The sequence below is a fragment of the Syngnathus leptorhynchus genome, chromosome 17 (assembly GCF_054491065.1).
Source record: "Syngnathus leptorhynchus isolate UIUO chromosome 17, UIUO_Slep, whole genome shotgun sequence".
Classification (NCBI taxonomy): domain Eukaryota; kingdom Metazoa; phylum Chordata; class Actinopteri; order Syngnathiformes; family Syngnathidae; genus Syngnathus; species Syngnathus leptorhynchus.
The window spans coordinates 7,910,676-7,922,938 of NC_141211.1; the positions used below are offsets into that span (position 1 = coordinate 7,910,676).

The 12,263-nt window shown below is 41.4% G+C and overlaps 2 protein-coding genes across 2 annotated transcripts; both read left to right on the forward strand.

The window, feature by feature from the left end:
• Positions 1-3,578: 3,578 nt before the first annotated feature.
• Positions 3,579-5,770, forward strand: hsd20b2 (hydroxysteroid (20-beta) dehydrogenase 2). The gene is made up of 11 exons (XM_085936080.1): positions 3,579-3,744; positions 3,849-3,895; positions 3,977-4,052; positions 4,154-4,264; positions 4,603-4,670; positions 4,768-4,812; positions 4,897-4,931; positions 5,011-5,092; positions 5,196-5,261; positions 5,408-5,554; positions 5,623-5,770. The coding sequence occupies exons 1-11, from the start codon at positions 3,594-3,596 to the stop codon at positions 5,752-5,754; spliced, it is 960 nt and encodes a 319-aa protein (XP_085792206.1). The 5' UTR covers positions 3,579-3,593; the 3' UTR covers positions 5,755-5,770.
• A 2,282-nt stretch (positions 5,771-8,052) lies between these two features.
• Positions 8,053-12,021, forward strand: pcolcea (procollagen C-endopeptidase enhancer a). Its single transcript, XM_085935725.1, has 9 exons — positions 8,053-8,180; positions 9,220-9,328; positions 9,414-9,672; positions 10,383-10,507; positions 10,584-10,720; positions 10,798-11,153; positions 11,234-11,311; positions 11,460-11,630; positions 11,712-12,021. The coding sequence occupies exons 1-9, from the start codon at positions 8,089-8,091 to the stop codon at positions 11,840-11,842; spliced, it is 1,458 nt and encodes a 485-aa protein (XP_085791851.1). The 5' UTR covers positions 8,053-8,088; the 3' UTR covers positions 11,843-12,021.
• Positions 12,022-12,263: the final 242 nt, after the last annotated feature.

Genomic DNA, 12,263 nt, shown 5'->3' on the forward strand with positions numbered 1-12,263 from the left:
CTGCACTTTACAATCTCCCCCTTAATTTGCATTGGCTGCCCTGAAATTTTCATCAAATGTTTCCTTAGCCCGGCTGTGGGATTTATAAGGTTGCAGGGAATTGGCGTGACTTAAAGCTCACTTTGCTCAAATCAAGGTCAACTGCAAATTTGCCTTTAAAACTATTTCCAGTTATAACAAGAATGACATTCTTAACTGGACAGATCAACAGAATTGAAAATGTTTTACCTGGATCGGTTCTCGATATAGAGGATCCATGTCAACGTTTCATGTCGTCCCAATTCCAGCTTCTTTCCAGTTATTGTAATAAATGTCATTAGTCATTCAAGAGAAAAAAAAAAAAATAGGATCTTCAAGTTTAAGTTCCTTTTTAAAAATGCAGTCACGATTCCATATTTCCATTTGTTAAATCTCCCGTCATTTGTTGCTTCCTAGCCTGGGACTGGGACTCTCGCCAAACCTTAGGAGATGCATGAGAACAAGACCCAGTTAAAAAGAGCCAGTTTAAAAAAAACAGGTACATTTAAAAAATAAAATAAATAAAAACGGAGGTTGTAGACTCCTTGGATAAGATAATAGTTAAAAGAAAATGGAAAGGACGGGGGAGGACATTCAAGTTGTGACTTCTCAGCCTTCTTTAGCTTTTAATCCATACTAGTGTGGGAAGAGTTAGTGCGAGGGAGGGCTCAAGGAGATGAGGTGAAAGTTGGGATGCGCACGGGCCATCGACGGGATTCCCACAGAGTGAGAGAGACATCATTGTGCTCCTCAGAATCAACTTTGCATTTTTTGCAATCCTAAAAACTTCAAGCATCACATAACCCCCCGCCTAGATACAAAACGATCACTGTATTGTATTGCATTGCATAACATTCTACTGTATCATCTTAACTATGCTTCATTTTTCATGACCGCTTGTCTTCAGTGGGGTCAAAGGTGAGCTTCCACATGGCAGTGCCAGCCACAGGCGCAAGTGCCCGTACATGATCTGAACTCTCTTTGGATGATGGCTCAAAATAACCTGAGGTAAGCTACTCCCTAGCCTGCCGTGGCTCTTCTCTTCAGTCTACAGCAGCTGGTCTTATCAAATGGAAAAAAACTCCCCATTTTGCTAAGTGTACCAGGTTCACTCCGGCGCCATTGTGGAACTTGACATCTATGGCTCTCATCCACATGCAAGTGAGATGAGTACGTTTGTCCCGACTCGCACATTGATAGCTGCCTCGCTGCACTAATCAGATTAGTCAGAGGAGGCTGTGCTAAACTCATCTTGCTGCCTGGAAGCCTCTTAGCGGCACGGCTAACGGCACTGACGGAGAGCTTGGCCAAGTAAAGTCGGCCGCGCTCGGCAAAGAAGCAGCTTGTGCCAAAGATGAGGAAGCAGCAATGGCAGCGTTCTGCACTTTTGAACTTGACGCTTTGGCAGTCAGTGTGAATATAGAAGAACATCCCTCCGGGAATTCCTTATTCTCTCAGAGGAAGTTTCTGCCTATTGCCAACAGGAATTAATGAGGAGCCAAAGAGTGGCTTAGACATTTGCCTCTTTGGTGACCTCACCTAATTGCTCAAGTCCATTAACATGGGCACTGCCACAGTGGCACCATGCATGTCTTTCCAGGATCACAACTTCACAATGCAATTTTCAAGCCACTTGCACAAAATTGCTCGTTTGTGTTGTATGTGAATTATGTGTGCCTGCTGTTTTTATTGGTTGGCTTGCTGTGGCTGGTTATGTAAGGCTGTTGATCTCTTTTAATTAGATAGATTTCAAATTGGTTATAGGTATGCTTTTATTTTCATCTCATCTTATCTATAACTTTGTTAAGTCTCGCCTATGCAAGCATGACATTTCGACAAGCTCAAATTCAACAGTTTGTAAGCAGGGAAATCGAGAATTAAGCTTGAGTTAGTTTTCGAGAGATAAACAGGAAGCAATATGTACAGATCATACCAACATGCACTGAGTAACTCAGCCATGACAAAATTTGTGATGGACACAAGTCAGTATAAAAGTAAGAGTGTATTGTCAGCTTCTAAAAATCATAACTATTACCTTTCAATTATGTACCTACATGAGAAAGAATTTCCTATCTTTTTGTCAACAATTCAAAGTCTGCTGTGGCTCCCTCTAGTGACTGGCTTTTCTGGGAAACGTTTTTGCAGCTTCCCAGAAAAAAAATAATTCACCGCGAGCAATGGCCAGAAATCATGAAATCCATCCATTGATTAAAAAAAGTAACCTGACATGTTTTGAAAGGAAGCAACAAGTTAACTCTTAATTTTGTGATAAATGATTTCAGTATTGATTTCAGATTTCAGTATCAGTATTTTCTGCTATTTCCTGCTTTAAAAACACACATTAGGAACCTTTATGGGAGGCAGAGTGGCTCAAAATCCCAAACAACACAAAGAGTTAAACCCGCAAAAGTTAAATCGAGGTGACTGGACTCTTCTTGTTTGTTGAACACGTTTCACCTTTAATCCAAAAGGCTTCCTCGGTTCTAATTTTTTAGGTGTGGATTTAGAACCCGAGAAGCTTTTTGGATTAAAGGTGAAACGTCTTCAACAAGCAACAACAAGAGCAGTTGCCACAGTGAACCTTTGTGGATTACTATGACACTGGATAACTGAGAAACTACTCAAAGAATTGAATAAACCCAAACCTGTCAAAAATGACACATTTGACATGTCTAAGAGTAAATTCTGCGTTTCTAGAAATGTGAGCATAATCATCCCCAAAAGCCTCAAATCGACTTTTCTGTAAAATAGACTAAACATGATTTAAGCTTACTCAGTAAGGAATGTTCTTAACTTTTTGGAAGACAGGACCTTTGGCTTATCATTCTAACATGCAATCAGGAGCATTGTTAGCTTATCAATGTAAGGATGTTGCTTTGTATGAATGGGGAGGACTGTCTCTACTGATGTGAGTTTAGCAGATTGTATCGCAGGCAACGTTTATGTCACACAACACATTGACTTTGCATTGCTCAACGTGTTTTGAACGCAGAGTATTGGAAGTAAAGACAAAGTAGACTCGGTGCAGTTGAATAATCTTGAGTTTGTTGTGAACCGCCAGCCAGCATAGTGTAGTCTGCTTGTCTGATAAGCGTTGCAGAAAATGGATGAACGTACGTATTTTTAATGAGGTAAACTAAACGTCTTCTCCAATCTACCGTGATTAGATTGCCTGTGTGCGTTTTACTGGATGCGAAGCTCAACAGGTCAATTTGATGATGCCATTGTGATGTAGCCATGCTTATCTCTTACATGGACTTTTTCACAACAAATGTTCTGCACAGTGATTACAAACTGGAATCTAAAGAAAGAGGGACTATGCTCAACATTTGACTGATTGGGAGCTCGTGAAGAATTTGGCAAGCTATTTTGAGTTTGTTTTGTATTGTTGTGATGTTCCTCTATATTATATGAATGTATGCATCCATTTTCATTGTTGTTCTTCTTTTCTTATATACAACATATGCAAGGTATTGACAGACATGGTGGTAAGAGGTGGAGCAATAAGGGAGGAGCACAGGTCATCATGGAATATAAATACTTGTTCTAGATCACTTTTGTTCACTGTGCAAAAAATGGCTTGGAGTGACGCCCTGGTGATTATTGGCGGATTCACATTAATTTTCTACTCGTTAAAAGCAGCCTGGAAATGTTACCAAGGATTCAAAGAGTTTATTTTATCTGCGTTTTGGCAAGTGGATTTAAGGACTTATGGGCAATGGGCAGGTATAATTCGAGATGTTTTTTTTTTTTTTAATCACAGAAAAGTACATAAATGATTTGGCAGGTTTGTAACAGTTCTAAAATATCTCTCTTCATTTTTCCTGCAGTTGTCACAGGAGCCACATCTGGCATTGGTAAAGCGTACGCCACGGAGGTAAGTCTTGAAAAATCCCGGAGAAAAAAAAAAAATCCAACACGAGGCAACAATGATTTTTTTGGGTGTTCTTGCCTTCAGCTGGCACAAAGAGGCCTGGATATTGTTTTAGTGAGCAGATGTGATGTGAAGCTTCGACAGGTGGCCAAAGAGATCGGTGAGGGAAATAACATTCAGCACTCATTCGTTCATCCTTCCAATCAGAATTATTATTTCCTCTCAGAACAAATGTACAATTTTTCTTTTGTCTTCCTTCAGAGAGTCAGCATGGTCGAAAGACTCGCATCATCCGAGTAGACTTCACACACGGCCATAATATTTACCCTTATATAGCCACGCAACTACAAGGTCTGGAGATTGGAATTTTGGGTAAGCGGACCAGGGAATGGGGTGTTGTTGACATAATCGGTGCAATTAGAATGATTAATATTAAACTTGAGCGGGTGTTCGTAGATGTCACAGTCAGCTTTGATTAGTGTTATGTTAGCATTAGCATTATCTGACAGCTAGTAAAGTGGCCAAAAACAAGAGTGAGTCAAAGAAATTATTTCAAGTTTGTGCAAATGGTGGATGCTTGTTGCCTAGCAACGCAAGACACTTAGCTTTGTATGTGCGCCTGTGTGACAAAACTGACAATGTTGCATTGAAGTGTTTTATTGAGAGAAACAAATAAATGGTAAATGTGCTTGTTGATATTCATTTTACAGTTAACAATGTGGCGATGCCCTACTCAGACGATTTTGCCCCATTCCTTGAAATTCCAGATGCCGAACAGGTATGGCTATTTTTCCCGTGTTTAAACTCACACGAATTACACATGGATCATCTCCCAGTTCCTTTTGACATTAAATTTCTTACCCATGTGTTACCAGAAAATCACAGAGATTCTCGACTGTAACGCGCTGTCTGTTGCTCAAGTAAGAGGACCGCCTGATGATAAAACGATAATGTTGGTCTTTACAGTTGGTCTCTTTTTTTTTTCCCCCCCTCTCTTCTCTCAGACAACAAGATTAGTTCTGCCCGGTATGCTTGAACGGTATGATAATGATGGTGTCACACATTTAATCAAATGAACTGCCGGATCACTAATCATTATCGTCTCGCATCCATTGCAGAAGGACAGGATTGATCGTCAATATCTCCTCGCAAATGGGAATCCGTCCACAGCCTCTGCTGGCCCTTTACTCTGCCACCAAAGTATAGTCCTATCTCGTTCAAGTGTGGCTTCAGCTTTCAGTTTTCTGTGCCGGTTGCTTTCTTTTAATACCATCTGTGGTTTTTTTTTTTTTTTTTTTTGCAGGCATTTGTGATGTATTTCTCACAATGTCTGCATGCTGAGTACAAGGCAGAGGGAATCACGGTCCAGGTATGCAACTGCAAAGAGATCACTGCAAAGAAATGCTTTTGATCACCTTCAAAATAATTCCTTGGCTGGGGGGCAAATAATGGGAGCAGTCTGTAGCTCCCCTACGATCGGGCAATATAAGGGAAACCTCGTCTTATTTCTCACAGTGTGTCGTACCCTTCCTGGTTTCCACCAACATGAACAAAATGAAAAGCAGCGGCTGGGTGAAGAGCGCTGCAGCTTTCGCCCGAGAGGCCTTGAACACAGTGGGCTACTCCAACTATACCAGCGGCTGTCTGTTGCACGCACTGCAGGTGAGCATCATCGTCACCGGCGCTAAAACGCAATGACCTCTGCGAAAAATGTCATTATTGTGTTTCAGAGCTTTGCTATTGGCATACTCGTGCCCGACCGTCTGCGTATGTCCTCGTTCCTAGTGGCGAAACTGCACGGCGCAGCACACCAAAGAAAAGTCCAAAGAGGAGTGTGCAGGGCCATTCATACAAATTTGTAAAGAAGAAACAATTGGCCATTGTGTTTAAAAGCAGTTGTTAAGAATAGAAAAACGACTCCTTACTTTTTAATAAAGAAAGCCCCAAAATTAAATACAGATTTTTTTTCCACTTGTTTGAAATTTTTTATTTTTGTTTTATTTCAAAATATCAACATTGAAATGCAGCTTGATTTTCTTCTTTGTTGTCTCAAATCAAACCAACTCAGCGCAAGTCACTGACAGCATTTCTCAAATTGACCACAAGAGGGCGACAACGTGATATATATATATATATGTATATATGTATGTATGTATGTATGTATGTATGTATGTATGTATGTATGTATGTATGTATGTATGTATGTGTGTATGTGTGTATGTGTGTATGTGTGTACGTGTGTATGTGTGTGTGTGTGTGTGTGTGTGTGTGTGTGTGTGTGTGTGTGTGTGTGTGTGTATTCATTTATTTAACTCCTGAATCACAATTCAAAGCAATATCTAGTTTTCATTGATTAAGTAGTTGGTTAAACATGAAATATAAACAACATACACTTTATTATTTTTTGTTTTGATGTCACTCTTAACTTGTGTTGCTTGAATTACGATATCAGATGTACTGCATCAAGCTTCTTGGCACACAAGCTTATTTTTCTCTTCAGATTCGAGTTCGACATACTTGATTTTTCTCCAGCTGTTTCTTGGAAGTATGGCAGAGATTATTTGATCAGTTTTCCTTACATCCTAAACAGTCTTCGCAGAGTTGTCAACATAGTTTTCATGTTTTTACGTGAGTTCTCGATGATTGAAAACTTTAGTTTCCATCATTTTTTTTGTGCCCGTGTTTTTACGTGTTTTAAAATAGTGGGAACTCGCCTGCTGTAATGTGCTGCATAAATTAAAGATCGTTTTGTTTTTTCAATGTCAAGTCAAGTTTGCAGTGGGAATTTTAGGATGACTAAACTGACAAAGACCAGATGGATGCAGATAATCAGTTGTCTTTATATTCTTTTTTGTACGTGAACAAATTGACAAATAAAGAAATAGAGGGGCTAACTGTTGCAAATGCATCACAAACAACTTTCCTAATGTTGCTGAGTCAGATTCTTCTTCTCAGTTGTTTTTCTCAGAATTCTCTTTCAGTCCTCCCCTTGCGATTCCTTGTGACGCTTGGCTAAGTGAAAGTATGTCAATCATTCAGATCTGTGTGGAATTATTGCCTTGCCTTGGATTCTTGTCCAAGTCTAAAGGTCACTGTAGTTTCCTTGATCTGGCTGCATACTGGAATGCCATCATCACTGCATTCCTGCCTCTTATCGGGACTTCACTTTGAAGACAAACAGTACAGCAGTGACCAGCACATAGTTGTATCTTTAGCAGACCTCTCTGTTTTGGCATCAGAAATCATTTCATGCAGGTTGGAAAGTCAAAAAATCTGAGTAAAACTGGCATTCTTTTAAATAATATGCCACATGTAACTGGAGACACTGACTCTGTGGAAACCGTGCCTTGTGTTTTTATTGGCTGTCCGCCTTGGTTGTTCCAGACTCTGATCAAGTGCTTGCAGGTCAGCAGTGCATGAAAGTGTCTGGTTTTACAGCCTTTATTGGAACAGCTTACCCGCTGCAGGCCTCAGCAGTGTGGACCACAGGGTTGAATCATCCACAGAAACTCCTAGAATGCAATCTTAGTGTAGTCTTGGTGGATTGCCGGGAGATGAGTCGGTGGCCTCTGGCTCAGATTCCCTATGGAGTCAAAGGACATCCTGGGGTATGGGGGAGACACGATGCAGGGACACTTTATTCGTTTTATAATAATACGAAATCAAGATCCCACGGGAGCTATTATTTGCACTCTGAAATCAAATCAATCACAAGAAAGGAATAAGGAATAGAAAAGCAGCAATGTCAAGCTCTGAATGGGAAGATTTCCTTTCTGCCTATTGAGCACCAGGCTGTGCTTCCTTCCACCTGTGGAACTTGTGCATTATGTAACCATCAATCAGGAAACAAGTCAAGAACAGAAATCACTTAAGTTCAACTTCCTTCTAACTCCACTAAGCTGCCCTCTCTGTACTACCCAAAACTGTGTTATTATGGCAAAAACATCTGGCTCTAATTGAAGCCTTCAACTCGCCTTCCTCCCACTGTTTATCACCCCCCCCCCGGGCTCTTTCTTGCAATCTTTGTCCATTTAGCATCACTCTTCTGCTTTTTACCCCTTCTAGAACTATCCCCCCAATCCTTAAATCGCCCCTCCCATTCTCCTCCTCCTCTTTCTCCTCCTACAAGCCTACTTCTGAAGCTCTTGCCTCATGCTGCAAACTCCCCTCTTTTCAAATAGTAGCTCAGTGAGTGCATGATGCCGTACGCAAGCCATATCTGGGGCATCTCCTTGCTCCTGTCTCTGACTTTGGGATGGATGCAGGCGCAGCAAACAAACTTCACTAGGTGAGACTACGCAGTGTGTTGGAATTAGGTGTTAAGAAGATCAATTAGGTGGTACACATAATGTTGGCGTTGTAGGTGAGAGCACTCAAAGTCGAGACCACGTCAGAATTCTTTCCATCTCTTTAGTTGAAATCTTTCCAGTTCGTTTGTTTGAATGGGCATAGAGTTGTGTTATTTTTTGCGTCTACAATGGCTTAGTCACCAGATGTTCATGTTTTTGCTTCCACCCGTGGGGTCGAATTTGAGAAATTTGGCTCCAGCTCTGGATATCTTGGCTGTAATCACCAAGTGCATGACTTTTTTTTTTTTTTTTTTTAAGGGGGGGTCTGTTGTCTTGCTTCATACAGTTTTGTTTCCTCACTGTGGTCAAAGTTTCAGTGAAAGTGGGTGTGTTTTAGTGGGAAATGACACAAAGTGGCACGAGGAAAAGTTGTCAGCGAATAATTATTTCACCATTTTAAGTCAATGCAAACTATTGCACTCGGATCCTGGTCACTTCTAAACAAGAGCTACACTTTAGAAAGGTTTATTGACGTTTAACGGGTATTGAGAGATGATCAATGATTACAACAAATGGTTGGAAATACATTTATTATTAAGACAACCCCATGTCTAGTCCACAAACAAAGTCTCTGGCATTAAGTTCCCCTTGCTGACTCTGCTATGACAAATAGTGTGTATACAAGAACTGCTTGCTCCCTCCTGTGTAATTATTTCAGACACCCACAGAGGTCTTTAAAATGTTTATGACACAATAACAATGAGGTTGACATTTTTTTCTTCTCAATTGCAATTTTTGTAATGCATTGAATTGGAATTTCAGGCAAAAGCATTCGTTCTACGTGTAATCATTTTTTTTTTTTCTGAAAAAATTCCAAACTCCAGCAATTGGCAAAGGTAGTTCACAGTTTGAGATTCCCAATGGAAGTTTCTGTCAATATTGTAAAGCTTGGGGGCCGAGTTTATGCATTCATGCAATTCTTGTCTTGTTGCCAAAGCTTGTTAATACTGTACTCTCTTCTCATGACTTTTATCACAGGCCTGTCTTCCACTGTGGAGGATCACTTGTTGCAGAGTCGGGATTTGTCGGCAGTGAGGGCTTCCCGACCCATTACAAACCAAACAGCAAATGCACCTGGATCGTCACAGTAAGTCACCCTGCCACAAGTTCAAACGTCACCCTACTGCTTCACATTCATCGTCTGACCTGTTGGATCCCTTTGTGGTTGCCAGGTCCCAGAAGATAAAGTGGTCATGCTCAGCTTCCGCATTTTTGACCTGGAGGCAGACTCGCAATGTCGCTATGACTACCTGGACGTCTACAACGGCAAATCCAACACAGTGCAAAAACTGGGCCGGTTCTGTGGAACCTTCCGGCCCGGTACCCTTATTTCCACTACCAATACTATGATGTTGGAGATGGTGACCGATGACGAGACGAATGGTAGAGGGTTTGTGGCTTACTTCAGTGGTGCTACGCCATATGCTGAGGGTAGGTTCAATTTCTTCTTCTTTTTTTTTTTTATAAAGTTACAAAAAAACAACAACAACAACAAACAGCACCACCTACAACAACAATGAACCAACACAAACCGAAAGCATCCTGGGAACACACCCAAGCAAACTGACAAGACAATGAGGCACACATGAAAACAAATACCTTCAGCCAGAGGGAGCTAACGAGAACAACAGCCGTGACGTGAACACTGGAGACACGCAAAAACATATTGCAATATGAACTAAAACAAAATCGAATCATGATGAGGCAAAATAAAGGAAAAAGCAGAGCCTTGATTAGCAAAGCAAACAATTTCTACTCCTAAGATGAAACATCGGCATTAAACAGTGCATTTCTATGGCCATTGCAAACTACACAATTGTATTGTGAAACTAATTAACAGTGACGATGATGTCATGATGAACTACTGTACCGCATTTGACCATGTAAAATTCAAGTATGTGTTGAATTGTATTAGCAAGAATAATAATATTTTTGGATTGGCATGTGAGCAGTAATGACGTTAAGTAGTATAGACAATGGATGGACAATACTCCGCGGCTTTTCTATTATCAGTCCCAAAATTAGAAAAAAGATTTCTATCACACCTTGGACTGCAATCTCGCTGTTATTTTTATTCATTCATTCGTCATCCAGACCGCATATCCTCACCAGGGCTCTCATGTTTTTGTGGATTGTTTTAGATCAACAGTTCTGTGGGGGAAAGACAACAAAATCTCAGGGAGAGATCATGACGCCAAACTGGCCCAACATGAAGTATCCACAGGGAACCAGCTGCTCTTGGCTCATTACTGTGGAGCCTGACAAGGTTTGCAACAAAACCTCCATGAATCCATTTCAAATGTTTGGATTTGGTTTTGAAATTGTTTCTGTTGGGATGCCAGGTAATCCAGGTGAAATTTGGTAAATTTAACTTGGAGGCAGACACCTATTGCCGCTTCGACTACGTGGCCTTTTTTAATGGTGGAGAGAAAGATGACTCACGCCTGATTGGAAAATATTGTGGTCATCAAGCCCCACAGTAAGAACAACAGAAATGCAGTTTTGCTGTCTACTTAACCTCTCCCAAAGTCACAGTCATGTTCTTTTCCTACGCAGGCCCATCACCACCAGCGGCAACGTGCTCCTGGTCCAGTTTGTGTCGGACCTCAGTGTAACATCTGATGGCTTTCTGGCCACTTACACCACCATTCCCCAAGGTTCTGACACAGCAGTCGTCGACAGTGTCGGTGCCGGTACCAGGTCCATTCCAGCAAGGCCCGTCAAACCCGTTGCACGCGTAGTCCCCGTGACTGCAGCGCCGCCACCTGCTGCCACAGTCAAAAGTGTGCCCCCCCCTGCTCCGGAACCAACTGAGCGACCCAAACGCCTCAGGCCCACGAACGGACGTGGGGCCGGTACCACGGGTCAGGACAGGACAGGGGTCGACTCAAGACCAAATGGAGGACGACCAGGTAAGTGACGAGACGCGTTGTGCTATTTTGGACTACACTTATATGCTTACTATACTTTGTTTTAAATGTATATTTTCTAGTTGCTCAGAATCCACTGTGCGCCCAAGAGTGTAAAAGAGACAGAACTATCAAGCCCAGTTTTTGTGCCAGTGAATTTGGTAAGTCTACCTGTTAAACAAAGAGCGTGGAAGTACTCACCCTTAACTTCAACAGGATCTAAAAAAAAAAATGCTTTGATGGATTGCCATGGAAAGCAACACATTGGGCCATTGCGCTTTGATGCTTCATATCAAATTTTGTTTACAGTGATAACCGGGAAAGTGACCTCTTTGGCCCCTGGACCCCGGGGCACCCTTCTCATTGGGGTATCCCTGATTAGGACTTACAAAGCAGGGCAGCTAACAATCACTCAAGTCGGAGAGAACATGTCGGTTAAATTGGTGTCACAATGCAGGAAGTGCCCATTGCTTCGCAGAGGTATACACACACACACACACACACGTCACATGTTTTGTCATTGTCATTAATTCATCTGGTCCTTATTTGTTTTCACCACAGGCGGTAATTACATCATCATGGGTCAAGTGGATGCGGATGGCCGTGGCAGCCTGCAACCCGGCGCGTTCACAGCCCCATACAAAGCCCCACATCACAAACTATTGACAAACATCAGCAAGCAGCCTTGTTAATTCGACACATCTGTCCACAACACCATAAATCCTCGTCTAATGCGAAATACAGATCTACATGAGATGATAAACTCTTGGTTTGACTGATTTTATAAACCCATTGAAGAAACACAAATCCTTAAACATTGTCTGTAATTTATATATGAATAAAGGATTTTTATATCCCTTTTGTCACTTTTTGCGCTAGTCATTCCGTCTCATTGTTTTCCTCATGAGAGGTCGTGCCATCATTAGACTACAGTCATTACACAACAAGTTTTTGGAGCCCATCTAGTGGCCGTAAATGGTAAAACCACCCAGATTTAGCATTAGAAGAGATTTCACTTTTAGTGCCTCAAAATATTTCCAGGGTTCTCCAAGTAAATGTGATTTAGATTTCTACTAATTTTACAATACTATAAAGATATTTTGTTTACTTTAT